General features: G+C 38.9%; 1 protein-coding gene across 3 annotated transcripts in view; it reads right to left on the bottom strand.

The window, feature by feature from the left end:
• Positions 1 to 10,214: 10,214 nt before the first annotated feature.
• Positions 10,215 to 20,593, bottom strand: part of Uprt (uracil phosphoribosyltransferase homolog) — a 31,392-nt gene continuing 21,013 nt past the window's right edge. For all 3 annotated transcript variants that reach the window (XM_050127336.1, XM_050127335.1, XM_050127337.1), the window contains one exon: positions 10,215 to 16,447. In XM_050127336.1, the coding sequence (XP_049983293.1) occupies positions 16,341 to 16,447 (107 nt within the window). In that variant the 3' untranslated portion in view covers positions 10,215 to 16,340. The remainder of the gene's footprint in view (positions 16,448 to 20,593) is intronic.

The following is a 20,593-nucleotide window of genomic DNA, read 5'->3' as shown; positions in this document are numbered from 1 at the left end:
TGGAGATAGCCAAGTTTCTTTTCCACTTCTTTAAGTCCTCCTTTCTGTGGGTCCTTGTTTCTGGGATGACCTCTCTGCCTTCTAGGCAGGGTCTGTCACAGAAACCCGTCTAAACCTGTCTAAATTGCACTTATTTGGGGTGCTCTGACCAAACTTGGATAGACCATTTGTTGTTTAAGAAAGACCCTGCCGTTTTGATCCTACTTCATGTTCCGGCTTGGTGGGAGCCTAGCCAGTTTGGATGTTCACCTTCCTAGACATGGACAGAGGGGGGAGGACCTTGGACTTTCCACAGGGCAGGGAACCATGACTGCTCTTTGGATTGGAGAGGGAGGAGGAGAGGAGTGGGGGGAGGGGGAGAAGAGTGGGGGGAGGGGGAGGGAAATGGGAGGCTGGGAGGAGGCGGAAACTTTTTTTTCCTATTCTCAATAAAAAAAAGAAAAAAGAAAAAAAAGAAAGACCCTGCCATTCCAGCTCTGCAGATGACCTGTTTGGAGAAGGCCTTGGACCTCTTTCCTGAGGTCTTTGGCCAAGGCACTTTCCTCTTGTGTCTTTTGGCTAAGACACAAACTGGATTTTTTTTATAGGTTCACTCTTGCCCTTCCTTCAGACTAATGCTCCCTCCCCTCCTCCCCACTGATAGCTTTCCACCCCCACCTTTCCCCCTGGTTTGGGACTAAGATAAAGTAAAACTTCCACATATTACCAGTTCCACACAAAGCAGGATCTTATACACACACACACATACACAGAGCCACCACCCCACCCCACACCCCGTTTCCATTTCTCCAGCTACAGAGAAAGATAAAAACAAAGCAAGTGCCTGGCATAGAAACTGGAGGGACCTGCTGAGCCTGAGTCTGGAACATTGGGGGTGTCCTTCCTGATGCTACGTACCAGAGGAGGTGACTGTTAAGTTGGAAGCATAGCCCCCAGCCCCCAGACCTGCGAGCTGTATTGGTCTGGACTCCAAATCCCAGAGTATTTATGTGAGCTCCCAAAGGAGAAACACGTGGTCCTTTTTCCTTCCTCATGGCCTCCTGGTTCCCCCTCAGGGCCACCTGAGAGCACAGGAATCCCATTAAACCTGGATATTTCTTTAAAAATAATAATAATAATAATAATAATAATAATAAACAAAGAATTAGTTAATAAGAAGAGCCTGAGATACTGGGCCAATCAGTTTATAGTTGATGTACACCTCTGTGTGATTCTTTGGGACTGAATGACTGCAAGACCTGGCAGGACAGAAAACCTTGGTCAACAGAATGGCACCCAATGTGGACACCTGCATCCACATAAAGCCTGAGAGAGCTTGGGAAGTAATTCCAAACAGAAAAGAATAGAATAAAGCATGATTTATTGATAGCAGCACTTTCTCAAGTGGGCTCTGCTTGCTAGAGGCGAGCACTCTCTTTTAAGAAAGGCTTCCTGATTCAGCATTAGCTGTAAAATCTTGCAGCTCTTTTAAGGGGTACTGCCATAAAACACTAAAATGGTGTTGATGAAAAGCTGACCACATGATTTTTGGTGGTGGCAGGGACCTTGAAATGTCATAGAGTTGTGGTAATAAACAGGGCTCCAGCCGGTACCTCTACCATGAGGCTGGAATCTCAGAAAGCTAAGGAATGGCCTAGATCCAGTCATCAAAGCCATGGCTTTAATCCTAGCCATATCACTTAGCAAATTAAAGACTTATGTGGTCAGAAAAAGAGATATATAGTAAAGATAGATTCAGATGAAGAAAACCTCTAAATGGTTTACAGTGTGTTTATATTTGTAGGCTTGGGAGAAAAAAGAAAAAAAATCCTTAAAAATAAAAAAGAAAGAGAATAGTTGGGTGTGGTGACAAACATCTTTAATCCCAACATGTTGGAGGCAGACAGATTTCTGTGGGTTCAAGGTGTGGTGGCACATACCATGAATCCCAGCACTTGTGAGGCAGAGGCAGGCAGATCTCTGTGAGTTCAAGGACAACCTGGTCTACAGAGTTAATTACAGGACAGCCAAAGATACACAGAGAAACCCTGTTTCAAAAAGCCAAAAAATCAAAATCAAAAAATAGAGTTTAAAATAAAGCCACGTAAAACATGGAGAACATACAGATAATCTGGATACTGTACGTTATTATGTTTTCTTTGAGTTGTTTAAATGCTGAGGAAGGAGTAACAGCTGCTAAAAGATACTTGTTTATAAATGCTGCTGAATTAATCCAAGATAGGTATTTTGAAAATACCTTGACTTCAAAATTGAAGTCAAAAGGTATATTACTTTGGAGAAGAGGTTTTGCTTTTGTTTCCACAGGAAATGAAAGACTATGGACTCATTCCAGGTTAAGAAAAATCAGGTTTGATCAAAGAAGACCCCCTGAAGAATCTCCAATAGGAGCAGATGGTCCAGATGATCCAGCATTTCAGAGGACCTCTGTTGGAGTTTTCTCTGAGTTCTGTATCCAAGACAGTTTCAAGACTGCTGGCTGAGATAATCAAGCCTCACAGAATATTCCATTCAAGACTTGACCAAAATTCAATTTTTTAGGTCCCCATAAGATTATCAGCACCCCCAATCAGTAGGAAGTAGCCTGAAAAACTATGCCCATATTACCAAAAAATAATGGATTATGGATGTTTGCCTTTGTTTAGAATGTTGGTTACAAGTTGTTGTGGATAATGGTCAACAGAATAGATAAACAAAGGAGATTCGATTCAGAGTTCTTAAAAAAAGGGCGAGGGAAGTATTGTGGGACAATGGTCTGTTCCGTGTCACTTATATTTTAAATAAATGCTGATTGGCCAGTAGCCAGGCAGGAAGTATAGGCAGGGAATGAGAAATCTGGGAAGATGGAAGTTTCAGTCTGCAGTCCTGACCCAGCCTCAGAGGAAGCAAGATGAGACTGCTTCACCAAAAAAGGTACCAAGTCACATGGCCAACATAGACAACATAATTATGGGCTAATATAAGTTATAAGAATTAGTTAATAAGAAGAGCCTGAGATACTGGGCCAGTTTATAATTGAAAAAAAAATTGAGATCATCATCAATAGCAAGTGATGTAATGAGCCATTTGTATGTACTGAAACCTTCATAAACCCTCAGGCAGGCAGGACTCTGAGCACTTCAAAATTGTTGAACAAGTGAGCTTCTTGAAGCAAGGAGGACCTAGAAAAAGGTCACAGAAGCTGTTCACTTCATAAATACATGACTCCATGCATCTCTTCCATCTGGCTGTTATCCACATCTTTGACTTTACAATAAACCAATAAACAAGCATTTATCCAAGTACTGAGCTACGTGGCAACTTAATCAAGCCTAAGGAAGTGATCTTAGGAGCTCTCAATTTCAAGCTGGTTGGTCAGAAATGGGTAAAACAGTCTGGAGACTGCAACTGGCATTGCAAAGTGGTAATGGTGGTCAGTGATGGAGAACGAAGCACTTGACCTGTAGGATCAAATGCTATTTTCAGGTACAACAGGTCAAAATTGAATCAAATCAGACACTCAGCTGGCACTCACACCCTGGAAAATTGGTTGCTTGGTGTGTGAGGCGAAATCCCACATATCTGATACCAGCAGTGTTGTGGGGAGTGTGTGAGAGCAGGAAACACTTTGGGTTTTTTTCTCCTTATCTAGTAGGATATAAAGTAGATTCTGGCAAGTGAAAATATATGGATGATTCCCAACTTCTGATGAGCTGGCTTACAATTTTTGAATTTACAATGATGAAAAAGTGATATGTATTCAGTAGAAACCAAATATTGAATTTTTATCTTTTTCCAGGATAGCAATATGCAATATAATATGACCTTGCTATGCTGGGTAGTGGCAATGAACCACAGTTCCCATTAACCACATAATCGCTTACAGTGTGCTGAGTTGTTAAGCTATGCTGTTTGGTAACTTAGATATATTAAATTTATTTTCCATTTATGACATTTTCAACTGATCATGGATTTATCATTTGTTAAGGAACATGTATACTAACCAGTAAGGAAATAACTAAAAGTAATATAAAATAATTGAAGTAATTCAAGTATACCATTAGAAAATGTTCCCTTAATGCAGATGTTCTCAACCTGTGGGTCATGACCCCTTTGGGGGTCGAAAGACTTTTTCACAGTGGTCACATAAGACCATCAGAAAACAGAGATATTTACATTATGATTCATGACAGTAGCAAAATTAACAGACATGATGTAGTAATGAAAATAATTTTATGCTGGGAGTCTTCACAACATAAGAAACTGTACTAAAGGGTCAGTAAAGCATTAGAAAGGTTGAGAACCACTGCCTTAATATATTTTTTTAAAAAGTGGGCAAATGGAGCAGATGACCCAGAATGATATTTATGGAAAATAACAAATAAAATGATAGATATAAAATCAACTATATAATAATATTAAGCACAAGTGAATTAAACAATCCAACTAAAAGCTATATATTGCTAAAACTCCATAGACAATATAGACTTAAAGATAAAAAGAGTTTGAAAATAAAAGGTTAAAAACCATTTATCATGCAAAGAAAAATCAAGTGGTTGTAATGGGCCAAATAAACTTTTAAAAATATTAACTGAGAGACTGGACATTTATCACACAAAGAAAAATTGAGTGATATATGAAGTATATATATATATACTTTAAAAACTGTTAACTGAGAGGTTGGAGATATAGCTCGGTGGTTAAGAGCACTTGGTACTTTCGCAGAGGACCTGGTTCAGTTATCAGCACCGACATGGTAGCCCATGGTCATCTGTAACTCCAGTTCCAAAGGATCTGACACCTTCTTCTGGCCTTTCTGATCACTGTGAATCCACATAGTGCACATACATACATGCATATAAAACATTAATACACATAAAAATAAATAATTTTCAAAAAGTGGAAACAAATGCTAATTAAGATAAAGACATAAATTTTATAATGATACCCAATGATAGAATATGGAATTATTTTTCCAAATACCAGTAACAATAAAATATATTTGATTTCACCACTTTCATTCAACATTGGAATGGAGTTCCAGCCACTTTGAGAAAGAAGTTATCCAAATTGCAAAGGAATGGAAAATGATCCCTGTCCATTGATGACATGACCTTGTATATGGAAAAATCCTAATGAACATATACTCAAAATGAAAATTATTAAATGAATTCAGCAAAATTGCAGAATATAAAGTCAACACACAATATCCTAGCATTTTTATACACTAGCAATGAATGAATTAAAAGAAAATCAAGAAAAATCCATTTAGAATATTATAAAAGGCTTTCAATGTTTAAATGTAAATTGAACCAAGGAGATAAAAGCTTATGGCATGGAAATCACAAAACATTGTATCAAAAAAAAGGCAAAGAAGACAAGTAAGTGGGAAGATTCTCCATGTCCACAGATTAGAAAACTTAATAGTAAGATGTCACTATTACCCAAAGTGACCTATGGCTTCATTGGAATCTCTATCAAAATCCCAATGCCTCTTCTGAGTCCTAAAATGCATAACGAATTACAAGGCTAGACAATGAAGAAAAGGAATAGCAAAGTAAGAGAACTCACTTTCTGATACCAAGATGTATTATAAAACCCCAGTAATCAAAATTAGCATAAGGATACAAACAAAGGGTAATGAAGTAAAATTGAGAGTCCATAACACAAACTTTTATATTTGTTCTAGGCTATGGGTCAATGGTAAATAGCTTTCCTACTATGCACAGGACACTGTTTTCAACCCTCAGTACTATACCACAGTACAACACACATAAATATAAGAAAAAAAAAGAATTGAAAATTGCAGTTAACCCTTACCCATTGGGAGAGGTGGATGGGAGATGGACTGGGGGAAGGTAGGGTGGGGCAGGAGAAGGGGTTGGGTGGAGGGAGAACTATGGATGGAATGTAAGATAAAATATTAAAAATACATTAAAATAAAAAGAAATGTGAAGTTATAAATATTGTGATAAACTCATGCCATTTTACTTTGCTTTTCCAAGAAGTGAATCATTGCTTTGTTCAGTGTTTCCATGCTGCATATACCAACCACTAATTTAGTCACTAGTAATTATTTTCATAACCAGTATCAGAGTGCTCAATTTTGATTAACACTTATTTTACTTAATAATCATTCCTAAGTACTAGAGTAGAGATACTTTCACTTTGGCTATGCCAAAGAAAAGTGATAAAGTGCTTCCTTTAAGTGAAAAAGCAGAAGTTCTGGCTTAAGAAAACAATGAAGTATTCTGAAGCTGCTAGGACCCGCGGTAAGAATGAATCTCCACCCATGAAATCGCAAAGAAGGAGAAAGAAATTTGTGTTGGTTTTGCAGTCACATCTCAAACTGCAAAAACTATGGGCACAGCATGAAGAGTGCTTGACTGAGATAGAAAGGAATGGAGTTCGTGGTTTGGTATTATCCCAGTTTACAGCCATCCACCGCAGCCTTACAGTTCATCCCTCGGGGATGCAGAAAGAACTACCGCAATTATATCATTAAACTTTTAGGCCACAATTTGTAAGGGCTTAATGGGATAAATTATAATTTCACCCGATCTTACAAAATTTGGACTCATCAAGAATGTAGCTCCATTGCCTGGTGGCTAAGATCTCCCAGTGAGTCTCTATCGGTGCAACTCTACAAGGTAAGTATGGCCTGAAAGGAACACACTTGCTAGATAGACTGAGATTGCTACTGCTGTCACTGAGAGTCAACAGTCAATGAATGTGACGTTCCTTCCTATGCTTATAATTAACTGTATGCCCGAGGCTACAGCCCACTGATAAATCACTAGCCTACTACGTGGCAAGGTCCTGGGTTCAATCCCCAGTAGTCCACTGTGATAAAAAAGGTATGGCAGGCCGGCGGTAGTGGCGCACGCCTTTAATCCCAGCACTTGGGAGGCAGAGGCAGGCGGATCTCTGGGAGTTCGAGGCCAGCCTGGTTTACAAGAGCTAGTGCCAGGACAGGCTCCAAAGCTACAGAGAAACGCTGTCTCGAAAAAAAACTAAAAAAAAAAAAAAAAAAAAAAAAAAGAAGGTATGGCAGAATTCATGGTTATGGGAGTATGTTGTAGCAATTCCTCACATCCCAGGAGATCAGAAAAACGAAAAGCAGCTGTGACTAGAAGCTAGGCTATACGTAATCTTGAAAGGCCTGCCCCAGCAACCTGTTGTCACTAGCTAGACTCCACCTCCTAAGGCTTCCATTGCCCCTCAAAAGAGCACCTCCACTTGGGGAACAAGTATGCAAAATGCAGGCATGTAAAATCAAGTATATATGACAGGAAAACAGAAGTGGAAATGACTGACAGGAGGATGACTGGGTGAAGTGTAAATCTAATCAATCTTAATCAATAAAAACCGAGAGTCAGATATCGGGATAAAACCTGAAAAGTCAGAGAAGCAGAGGAGCAGCCGTCAGTTGCTTCCTTCCTCTCTCATTCCTCAGTCCAAAAGGGCTGAGGTCCTGTCTACACCCCACCTTTTCACTTCCTGTCTCCAACTCCTGAGTACTGGGACTAAAGGCATGAGCCATGAGTGCTCAGCTTTTATGGTTAACTAGTGGCTACCTCCAACCTCTGATCACCAGGCAAGCTTTGTCAGAACACAAACAAAATATCATGTAACAGGTGGGCAAAGGTGGGATGATGACATGGATGGGGATATTTTTTCAACATATAGTATTTATTTGTATGAAAACTATAGAAATAAGTTAATTTTTTAAATTGCCTTTATAAAGGTTATTTCAGATTCAAATAATAACAGCTATGAAGGAGCGCTATAAACAAACCTGTGTGGTTTTAGTTTTAAAAAGCAGGTTATAGGGGTTGGCCTATAGGTTGGTAGATCACTAGCCTACCGTGTCATTAGGCCCTAGGCTTGGTACCAGGCACCTCCGAAGGCTTTTTTTTTCCAAGTTACATCTACTACAGAGGTTATCATTTGAGAATGAACTTCCAGAAAGTTACTTCCAGTCTGGTCATCAAACTATGCAATATACAACGGAGAGCCTGACAGCTGAATAACTATCGACTTTGATCACTACTTAAAAAGATCTTTAGCTATTATGAATACAGTCATTGCCTGTGATGTCAAAGTGTTCTCTGCATATATACAAATAACCCTTGTTTCTGCAGATTTAAAGTTATTAAAACAGAGTTGGAGGCTAAAGAGATGGTTCAGTGAATACAAGCATGTACTGTTCTTAAAGGAGACCTAAGACCGGTTCTCAAGACAACACTGGACAGCTCACATCTGCCTCTCTCCAGCTCCAGAAGATTTGAAGCCTTCTTCTGAACTCCATGGTCACACATTCACGAGCACATATCCACACAAAAAGGCACACATATACATAATTAAAAATATGGTGAATCTTTAAAAAGATTGAGACAATGGGTTCATGAAAGGTCTAAAGCAGAAGGTATTATTGCTTAGCTCAAATTCCCATGGGAAATGACTACCTTGAGACAAGAAAAGTTAGGCAGGATCTCTATAGCTTATGCAGAATAAATTTTTTTGTTGTTTTTGTTTTTGACTGGACGTAAGATTTAGACCTCAAGATTGCAGGACTGGCTACTTGTCCAGAGTACTGCAATTGAGGATATATTTGACCACACAGCCATCAGGAGTGAGCCACTTCTCAGCTACTATGTCTTTTCATCCATCTGCATTAAACTTGGTGAAGCCCCACATCTTTGAGATATGGATCTCCTGGTGGCCAGGGAGCTTGAACTTAGCTCCCCACATAACGTCGATTCCAGGTTCCTTAATCTGCGGCTTGGTGTGGACAGACATGATGACCTTGCCAAGGAGTCCTGGAGCTGCCAAAAGGCATACACATACCTGTGTTGAGCCTGTTAAACTCAGCACAGAACATCTTGTTGGTGAAAATGACATGTAAAAGATGGCACCTCACTTAGATATGAAAGCCATCCTTGCCACAACTCTTTCCCACGTATTTGTTGGCATAAGTACAAGTGGCCCTCAAGGGCTTTAGAGGAGAGTTCCTCACATTTAATTCATTAACTTGTGCCTTCTGTCCCAAGTCTTATGCCCTGGCAGAAGTGAGTCTCTAAGTATTGTTCTTAAAATACAAATGACACCAGGCTGGATGGCTATGGCGCATAGTGACAAGAGGATCTTAGGTGGAACGCCAAAGGAAAAGAGAGAATAAATTATTTTTCTTTTTTTGTGTATTTTTACTAGTTAAATTTATCCATTTATTTTACATCCCAACCAAAATTTCCCCTCCCTCTCTCCTCCCATCCCCTTTTCCCAACTCCCCTCCCAACCCACTCCTGTTTCTGTTCAGAAAGGGGCAGACCTCCTATGGGTATCAACAAAGCATGGCATATCAAACTGAGGTAGGACTAAACTCCTCCCCTTTTATTAAGGTTGGACAAGGCAACCCAGAATAAGGACTAGGTTCCCAAAAGTTAGCCAAGGCATTAGGGACATTCCCTGATCCCACTGCTAGGAGTCTCACAAGCTACACAACTATCACACATATGTAGATGGTCTACATGGGTTCCATGCAGGTTCCCTGGCCTGCCTGATACAATCCTTCCTCCCTCTCTTCAGCAGAATTCCCTGAGTTCAGTCCAGTGGCTGGCTGTGAATCTCTGCATCTGTTTTCATCAGTTACTGGATGAAGGCTCTCTGATGACAACTTGGGTAGTCACTAATATAGCCTCTCTGGGGCTGTGGATTGTATTATGGTTGGTTATCCTTTACTTAACAACTAATAACCACTTATGAGTGAGTAAATGTTTGTCTTTCTGGGTCTGGGTTACCTCACTCAGGATGATTTTTTCCTAGTTTCACTCATTTGCCTGAGAATTTCATGATGTGATTGTTTTTAACATCTGAGTAACAGTCCATTGCGCAAATGTACCATATTTTCTTTATCCAAGAATAAATTATTTCCAAGCATGACTACCATCCACATAATCTTAGTAGGGAGATGCAGTATCTGTGGGTACAAAACATGTTTTCTAATCGTGCTAAGGCAATTACAATGGCAACAACATGCCTGATGGATTAGACACTGGTCCACAGGACAGAAGAGAGCTATGTGAGAAACAGGTACCAGCTTAGGCATCAAACTGCCAGGAAGGCTCGGTAGAAGGATTGTTGTGAGTTTGAGGTCACCCTAAGCTATGTAGTGATGCAAGAATAGTCTGAGCTCCAGAGTAAAACCTTTTCTTAAAAAAAAAGAAAGACAGCATGCGTTATTATTTTTCATTTATTTAAATTTATTTTAAGTGATCCATAAAAACAAAATTTGTACATATTAATGGGATACCATGATATTTCAGTACATGTACACATTATATAAATTTAAATCATGTTCATCTTTTTCCTCATTATTACTTCTTCATATTAAAAACTTAACAAAATATTTTCTAATTTTTTTCTGTATAGTACATTAATGATGATCTACAGACACCCTTACTATGTAATAGCACAGCAGAACTTTCTTCTATATAAGTGACTATAATTTAGTGACACTTGTTCAGCCTTTCCTCATTCAGCCATCCCTCCCCAAACTTTGGTAACAAGTACTCTACTGTCAACCTGCACAAGATCAGTTGTCATCAGATCCCACGTAGTAGAAGTCATACAGTTTCACAGTTTCACTCACTTAACATAATCTCCAGTTCCATCCAATTTTGTCACAAAATCATTCCTATGTGTGGCTGAATAGCATCCCATTGTACAAATGTACTATACTTTATTGATACATTCATCACTGACATACACTTTGGCTGTTCCTATTGGTTAGTTATTGACAATACTGCTGCAATGAACATGGGAGTGCAAATGTCTCTGCAGCCTGATAATTTCATTCTCTCTGCTTACATACTCAGTAGTGTGACTGCTGGAGCAAAGTGAGTTTCCTCTTAGAGAATGGCATTCACAAGAGAATGGTGAGTCAAGTGGACTAGAAGAGCCGAAGGGTCACTCTTCCAGAAGACAAGAAAAGGAAAGGAATCAGCCTGGAAAGATGGTAAGGGTTTAGCAACCTGGGCCAGGCAGATTCCTTGAATCAAGCTGGACAGTGTTAGGACTCACAGCTAGGTAAAGGCTTGTATCACGAACAAATAGGGTCTTTAGAACAATTTAAAATAATTGGAGCCTGACCCAGATATAGCCCTTCATGATACGCAATGACATATCAACACTTGTGGAATTCCTATAAGCCTCCAAACTTATAAGTTCTCTGAAGGTCAAAACAACTTATATTAATATGCACTTACTTGTTCTCACCCCAAGAATGGAGCAAAGGAAGTTGCACCTGATTTCACAGCAGAAGTAGAAATAATTCTAAATTACACCCTTAGATTTGCCATAAGAATGCTGCCCTTTAATCTCACCACTTCAGAGGCAGAAGCAGGTGGATCTCTGTGAGTTTGAGGCCAGCCTGGTCTGCATAGTAAGCAGGGCTATATAGTGAAATCCTATCTCAAAAAAGTAATAATAACAAAGAAAAAACAGGCCCTGCCATATAACACACATGGAAACAGTCTCAGCAAAAGCCTGTGGATTGGAAGACGATGACTAGTTTTGTCACTACAATTATGTGCCCCCTCCATCCATATTGAAGCTCTAATCCCCAATACCTCAGGTTGGGACTATATTGGAGCTAGGGCTTTTAAGGAAGTGATTTGGTTAAAACAAGGCCATTGAATAGGCCCTAATACAATCTGACTATAATCATATGAAGAGAAAATCTGAACACACAAAGGAACACCAATGACATACATACAGGTGGAAGACCGTGGAAAGCCAAGTCAAAGAGAGGCTTCTGAAAAGTACACAAACATATCAACACTTTGATTGTGGACATGTGGCCTGCCTCCAAAACTATTTCTGTTGTTAAAACCATTCAGTCTGGTATTTTGTTACAACAGCACAAATACACTAATATACTGACTTGGAACCTGGACATAAATCCAGCTGAGCTGTGACATCATCTTTCCCTAAGAACATCTGGCACACGGTTAAGAGCCAATTATTTGGGGAAAAGTATAATGGTATTTCAGTGACCTGTAGGTAAAACAACTTCTGCATGATATGGTGGAAGGTGAGTGTTGCTGGTGAAGTTCAAGTACATTAAACAGGTCACAGAATGCATGGATAATTATATGTATCGAACAATTTAAGTTTCTTTAAGACATATCAGTAGAAAATGACTGACATGAGGAGAAACTAGATATAGCTAACAAATGATAAGCAGTTTAATATAAGCTTATCATAAAGTTCAAATAAGACAAAGGGAAAATAATCATATTAATATAAAAATATGGAGGTGTATATAATGGCTTTATAGGATGGATTAACCGCTTCAAGTTTGTTTATATTTTACATGAAAACCTCCAAATGTTGGATATACTTATGTTATTATAACTTATCTGCTATATAACTGCTATATTAAATGTAGATGCTCAGAAAAATACAAAACAGTCTTCCTTTAAGGGAGACTGGGCTGACCAAGTGTGGTGGTACATGCCTTTAATCCCAGCACTATAAGTTTAAGGACAGCCTGGTCTACACAGTAAATTTCAGAACAGCCAGAGCTACATAATAGAGAGACTATTCCTCAAAAAGAGGGGAAGGGACTGGGTCAATGTCCTGGAGGGTAGACTTAGTGGAAAGAATTGACACAAATGTCATCAAGACATAAAGTAGAATCATGAATAATACTCAATCCAAAAGAAGGTGGAAATGAGGAAAAAGTAAATAAAGAACAAATAGAAGGCAAAGAGCAAGTTGAAGATCTAAAACCAATCAGGCCAATAATTACATGACAAGAAAATTATCTAAACACTGTACCAAAAGGCAGACACTGTCAAACTGGATGTTTTAAAAAGCAAGACACAGCCCTAAAGCTGCCTATAAGAAATTCAGATGAAATACAACCATTTTAAAAGTAAAGCTAGTCCAAAGAAAACTGGAATTGTTAGTACCATCAGCTAAAACAGATTTCGGCACAAAGAGTATTAACAAGTACAAAACAGAACATTTCTGAATGGCAAAGGGTCATATTATCAAGAGACTACTGCAATTCTAACAGTCTGTACCTAACAAGAGTACTCTAAATACACAAAGCAAAACCTTCACTGAACTGAAAGAAAAAAAAAAAAAAACGAATACAACACTTCAATCTGAGCTTTCAATATCCTTCTAATAATCAATAGAACAAGTAGACAGAAAAAAAATCAGTCAAGGAGTAGAAAACTTGAACAGCTTTATCAATGAACATAACCTGACATTCATAGTAAACAATATAGAATATGCATGCATTCTAAGAAAGCATGGAAGACTTACCAAATAACAATAATTTATGGACAAGATCCTATGTCAAAAACCCTCATAAATTAAAAGGATTCAAACATAACAATTATATTCTCTCACCAAAATGGAAGTAAATTAGGAAATAGTATCAAAGAAAATTATGGAGAAATTGCACGAATATTTGCAATTTATTGATGATTTTAAATGACCCTGGGTTGGGGAAATAAAAAGAAAATGAGAAAATATTTTTACCTGAATAAAAATGAAAACACATAAAAAACAGCTAAATCTTTATAGGGAGTTTTACATCATTAAAATTAATGTTTATATTATAAAAAGGAAAAATGTTGAAAATCAAGATATTGAATCAGAAACTGTAGGGATGGGGTCCAAGCAATCTGTAGCCCTCTAAGCAATTATGATGCATGTCATACCTTGAGAATTACTGCTATGTGTTATTTGCATGTTGGTTTTGCTCTAGCCTTTATTCTTCAATAAAGAACCTACACAATTTATACTGCTCTGAAGTTCATGTCACTAAAGTCAATCTTACTTTCAGTAGTCTGTTAATCTTATGTTGACTTTAGAAAATAGAGTCCTGCAAGTGATTAACCCTGCAAGTAAGAGTTTGTTTGCTAAAACATTCCAAAATTCAGAGACCATTGTTATATCTGCAGGAGTGTAGAGTACAAGCATGAGTGGGAAATATGACCTTATTGAATAATTCCTACTGTTTATACTAGGCTTCCCACATGGGAATCAAATGTAGTTAACTTTTAGTCATGTTCACTGCTGAAAAGCAACAAACATTTGAATCTAAATGGTTAATGATATAAAAAGAATTTGTTTAAGCTGGGCATGCTGGTTGTAAGCCTTTCATCCCAGAACTCAATGGAGGCAATGAGGCAAGGTCAGAGTTGACTACACGGAAAGTTCAAAGTCAGCCTGGGCTACAGAAGATCATCTTTCAAAACAAAAAAGAATTTGCTTGAAATATGGTTTCATGCCTAAAGTTGGACATGAAATTATCTCAAGTTCTGGAAAGCACTTCAAACAAAATACTGCAGCCCAAAGAAGCACCAATTCAATTCAGTTGCAGCAATTCTCAGATTGGCAGGCAAAAAAAAAATTGAGAAAAAATCTGGCTCAGTTACTTAAGCTACCCTCAAACACCAAATCCTCCTCCCTCAACTTCCTCAATGCTGGGGTGACAGGAATGCTCTTCCACATCTGGCATCATCTTTCCAACTGATTCAATGCGAGAATGATGTCAACAGATCTGGCACATCTGAATTTTCTACCCACATCATTCTTGGGCCACCTAACTAACAAATGCAAATAAAACTGGCAGCTGGGAAAGGTGCTGAACACCTTTAATACCAGCACTTAACAAGCAGGAGGATCTCTGTGAGTTCCAGGCCAGCCTGGTCAACATAGAAAATCCCAGGCCAGCCAGGGCTATACGGTGAGATCTGTCTTTAAAAAACAAATCAGTAAGAACTTGAAGGCAACATTATGCCATGGAAGAACTGTTAGATGAATTTTAATCTTATTACATGGTAGTCTCCAAAACTAAAGTAGCTGGGCATGGTGGTGCACACCTTTAATCCCAGCCCTCTGGAGCCTGAAGCAGGCCTCTGAGTTCAAGGCCAGCCTGGTCTACAGAGCAAGTTCCAGGAAAGCCAGGGCTACCAGAGAGAAACCCTGACTCAAACAAACAACAACAACAACAAAAGTAAAAGTACAGTGAACCCTAGTAGTTTAGAATCACAAGGTAAAATCCAGTCAATCTACTCAAGGGTGCTTTCCTTTCCTGACCCTCACTGATTTTTTTTTTCAGTTTTAGCTTTCTCTTAAGAATCTACCTTCTGCTCAATTGTATGCTTTTGAACAGAACCCCACAGCAGCTGTCTGTGGGGCCATGAGCATGTAATTATGCAAGTAATCACGTAGAAGCCACAGTCACAAGTTTTAACATCAACGTAAAATGGGATGGGGTTTTACAAGCACATTTCAAAAGTGCAAAGATTGAGTCTAATATTGTTTCTCTCCCTTTCAGAAGCTTAGATATGAGCACACACAAACCTCATATATCTTTAAAGAACATTGTTTTTTTTTTCTCTACTTTAATATAGCTATAGCTGTAAAACATGCAAAATAAGCTCCAAACCGAAAACAACTAGTAGAACCAACTTAATAAAAAGAACCGTGCTGATTTACTTATTGGCCACAAAATGCAGCAAAGCCTCTACACTTTCCAGCACACCTCGGAAAGAATCCCCAATTCCCTGTGCAGGGCTGATGTAGCTCTCTCTTGTCAGCATCAGGCATTCATGGTTCGGTCCCTGTACATTCATCCATGTTACAGATCCAGAAACTGTCAAGGCCCTGCCAACGTTCTCACTGTATTACAGTTTGGCAAGCACCTTCCCTCAATCCCCAGTTTGGGAAATGATCTATATAAGGAACACAACAGTTTATCTGAAGAGTTAACCAGACATCCTGGATCTGAAAAGTAAGTGAGGACATTAACGGCAATATAAAATTCCAGGATATATTCTTGTTCTCTCTTTTCCAAGATACCTGTGCATATAGTACAAGGAAGTCTAGAGTACGGAGGGCGACAACAGCCACATACAGAAAAACACCCTAGAGCTAAAAGCACAGTAAAGCAAATGTAAACTACAGCGGGCCAAAGAACTAACTCTAGTTTGGGTTTCTTTGCAGCTGCAAGCAACCTCCAAACCAAGAGGGTCACAAGTTCGACAGTTTGCATGCACTGAGTGAGGGTTCAGTGAGTTCCATGAGCAGATGATTGCAATTTCCATCTTTCTAAGCACCGTGGGTGTGCTTCACTGTTGATTTTGGTACCACATGGGAAGAAATGATGAAATCAAACATAAACTTCCTATATTTCTTGTTACTACACCTACTTCCAATGTTAAAAGGCATTCCTAATGTATTTTCTCCATTATTTCTCAAACAAATTAATAAAAACAAATATGAAATTCATTTACAACCATAATATTATGCAAAGCACTTCATCTTCCTTTAACAACTTAGTCTGTTCCAAAGTATTTCTGTCCAAAATGTGTAGGTGCAACAGGATGAACTTCAGTAGTTAAAATTGTGATCTCTGGAAATTCTTGAATGATTGATTTGGCACCTTCAAAATATAAAAATAATTATTACTGCAAGATTTTTGGTAACACTAGTTAGAATTCAGGAATTGTATAATCATTGCCTCCAGACTTGAATACTGACAGAAAACAGGGAACAATCATCTTTGGATACTGAATTAGGCATGCTTAATCTCTTTATATAACATCCACTATGTGAAAAGTTTTGTTAATAGTTCAGACCATGCTCCGGCCCACTCAATAATATGGTCTGAAAATCAAATTATTCAGTCATACCAGCTTTGGCTAGAATCAAGTAATATGGCACTCCCTAAAAGGATAATCCCATGAAATGAGAGTTTTCCAATGAAAACCCCAGGAAATAAGTGTGAAGGCGTATTTGGTATGTCAGAGAATGCTAACTGTTTAGAAAGAAGGATTTGAGCTTTAGGTGAGGGGTTGGGCAGGGAATTTAGACTAGCTGGGACGCCAAACCAAAGCACCACAGTAATAGCTGCGACACAATGTGGATTTTTCAGTTTTAATGCCAAACAATGATACACTGTTCCAATTAATACAACTACAACTAAAGAGATTATTTTTTCTTTTGCTAGAGGTGGATAATTACTGGATTATCTTAATGTTTTGAATGTCACCAGTGCTACATACAATGGACAATCAAGCAAATCACCCTTTGTCACCGCTGGTATTTGAATTACAGGTACATTGAGGTTACAAAAGAACAAAGTAATCCAATAGACCACAATTAGTACACAATAGCCTACTTAGAATAGCCTTCTAACACACATGCTGTGGCTTCTTGAAGTTTGCCTAAAACTTAGGCTAGCTGGAAATGCGAGAACAGCCTAACTAGTGAGTAAAACACTGAGAAAATGTCCAAAACCCCAAAAGCTTAAAAGTGAAAGTCATTCAGAATCAAACCGGAAAATAAGCACCATTAGCACTGTATGTGCAATTTGAAACCATTGAGTATCTTCCTAGCCACTCATGTTGAGGTCAAATTTATTTGGTTTTATGCTGAAGTCTACTTTTGGTAATTAGTGTTATAATTTGTATTGGTCATCTCTAAACTTACTGGTAACATTTCACAGTATTTCTTTGTATTTCTATTAATTCTTTGAGAATTCCATACAATATATTTTTGATCTTATTCATACCTCGTCCCCACTCCCTATCCACCCACCTTTGTGGATGTTTGCATTCTCTCTTTTCCTCTTCTCACCTTCAACCATCAAGCCCAGGCTGTTTTACCCAACTCTGGTGTGTTGATCTGGTAGGAGTCAAACCATTAAAAAAGCTGACTCTCCCTCTCCCAGCACCTATCAAAGGCCAGCAGCGCCCCAGCTAATGGTAGGACTCCGTGTCCACCTTCCCTACCTCCATGTTAGGATTCTATCTGACCTGAGCCTGCATGGGTCTTATGCACACTGTCATACATCCTCTATAAGTTCATATGTGTAACTGTTCTGTCTGTAAAACACTGTTTCCCTAAAGTCATCCACTACTTCTGGCTCTTAAGATCGTCCCACCCCTCCTAAAAGGTCCTTGAGACTTTGAAGGAGGGATGCATTTCACAGTATGCAATTCTATTGTTTGTGCTGCTTTTTCACACTTGCTATCTATATTTTTATATCACTAAATGTTTTTTCAAAAGCAACTTTTGATGTGGAATATTATTTTAAGATATGTTAATTTATTCATGCCATGGGACATTTATTTAATGATGCAAAGATGTGTTTCATTCTTTTATGTTGCATTTGTTTAACTGTGTAAAGCTGTGATTCTCTGCCTGTCTAAAACATCAGATTGGTTTAATAAAGAGCCGAATGGCCAATAGGAAGACAGGAGAAAGGATAGGTGTGGCTGGCAGGCAGAGAGAATAGATAGGAGGAGAAATCTGGATGGGGATAAGAAGGAGCAACATAGAACAAGGAGACGAGGACATCAGGGACCAGCCACCCAGCAAGCCATGAAGAAAGAAGCAAAGTAAAGTATACAGAAATAAAGAAAGTAAAAGCCCAGAGGGAAAAGATAGATGGGATAATTTCAAGCTAAAAATATATTGCTATATAGTCCACAACTCCAGAGAAGCTAGGTAACAGGGAGAACCCTAAGAGAGACATATATGGATCTCCCTGGGAATGGGAGATATCTTGACTGAGGGAGCCATTATGGAGCTACCATGATACCTGGCACCAGTGAAATTCCCAGGAATCCACAGGGATGACCCCAGATTTAGACCCTAAGGAATAGTGGAGACAGTGCCTGAACTGGCCTTGCCCTGTAGTCAGATTGATGGCTACCTTAATTATCATCATAGAAACTTCATCCAGTAACTGATGGAAGCAGATGCAGAGATCCATAAAGCTGTGAGCCAAGCCCCCAGAGTTCATTTGAAGAGGGAGGAGCAACAATATGAGCAAAGGGGTCAAGACCATGATGGGTAAACCCACAGAAACAGCTGACCTGAGCTAGTGGGAGCTCACTGACTCTGGACTGATAGTGGGGGAACCTGCATAGGACCAAACTAGGCCCTCTGAATGTGGGTGACAGATGTGTGGCTGGGGCAGTTTGTGAGGCCATTGGCAGTGGGACTAGGATTTATCGTAGTGCTTGAATTGGCTTTTTGGAGCCCATTCTTTTTGGAGGGATACCTTGCTCAACCTAAATATGGAGGGGGCGGGGGAACTTGGTTCTGCCTCAGAGTGATGTGTCAGACTTTGTTGACTCCCCATGGGACGCCTTACCCTCTCTGAGGAGTGGGTGGGCGGAAGGGAGTGAGAAATGGAATAGGCATGTAAAATGAGAAAAGATCATTTTTAAAAATTAATTAACATAAAAAAGTAATTAAGAAAATCTGGCTAGAAACAAGACAAGCTAAGGATGGGGATTTATAAGAAAGAATAAGACTCCATGTGTTATTAATTTAAAAGTTGAGTAGTGGACCCTCCAAAAAGCGAATAGGGTAAGAAGACTAAAACAACCAATAACAAACTTTTGCAAGGTATGTAATAAGCCTCTAAATAGATATTACTTATATACCCATTTCCTTATCAGTCAAGTATATATAATTCCTTTCTTTTTTAAATTCTTTTTTTAATATTTATTTATTAATTATGTAGACAATATTCTGTCTGTGTGTATGCCTGCAGGCCAGAAGAGGGCACCAGACCTCATTACAGATGGTTCTGAGCCACCATGTGGTTGCTGGGAATTGAACTCAGGACCTTTGGAAGAGCAGGCAATGCTCTTAACCTCTGAGCCATCTCTCCAGCCCCTATAATTCCTTTCTTGTTGTTGCTTTTGAGACAGTCTTGCTATATAGTAAGGTTTTCTATGTAAGGTGGGCTGGCCTTGAACTTGCACTGATCCTCTTGTCTTTGCCTCCCAAGTGCTGGGATATTCCCAGCCATCATTTACACACTTTCAAATTATTTCTTATACTAATCAACTCCATAATGAAGACCCTAGAAACTAAATTCTTAATGCCTGTATGATTATTTTCATACTATGTATTCCTAATTGCCCAAGACTGTTTGGTAAGAAAGGCAGAGTCTTAATTTAGCTATATCTCTTAAAGGAAATGGGAAATAGATGACTTCCTCACACCTACTTAAAACAGACATCTAATTCAAAAAAACAGCTGATATTCATATCACGTTGCAAAGATTACTTCAATAACACCATAAGTTCCTTGTTATTCGAGAGCTGTTCTCAGGCTCAGGTGGAAAACCATTGAAGCTTGGGACCTTTCAGCCATTTGTAGGCCCTAGTCAAATAGGACTTGGGAAAACAACTGCAGTTATTTTCAATGAAGTAATTCATATGTTCCCATTTGAATTTAAACATCAGAATGACTAGATAAATCAGTGGTTAAGAGCACCAGCTCCTCTACCAGGGAACCTAGGTTTGAGTCCCATCACCCACATGGCAAGTCACAACCATCTGTAGTTCCAGTTCCAGGGGATGCAACACCCTTTTCTGGCTTCTGAGGTACACAAACATATACATGTATAAAATAATGGAATAAGATATTAAACATCAGGATAGTGTAAAACAAGCCAGGCATGTTTATCTATGTCCGTGGTCTCGGTTGCTTAGGAAGATGAGACAAAAGGATCACCTGAGTCTAGGAGTTCAAGACCAGTGTGCAACACATTGTCCAAAAAATT

This window comes from Alexandromys fortis, unplaced genomic scaffold (assembly GCF_014885135.2).
Source record: "Alexandromys fortis isolate MF-2015 unplaced genomic scaffold, M_Fortis_MF-2015_v1.1 scaffold_266, whole genome shotgun sequence".
NCBI lineage: Eukaryota > Metazoa > Chordata > Mammalia > Rodentia > Cricetidae > Alexandromys > Alexandromys fortis.
Note: the sequence above shows the minus strand (reverse complement) of the source record. Positions and strands in the feature narration are given on the sequence as shown.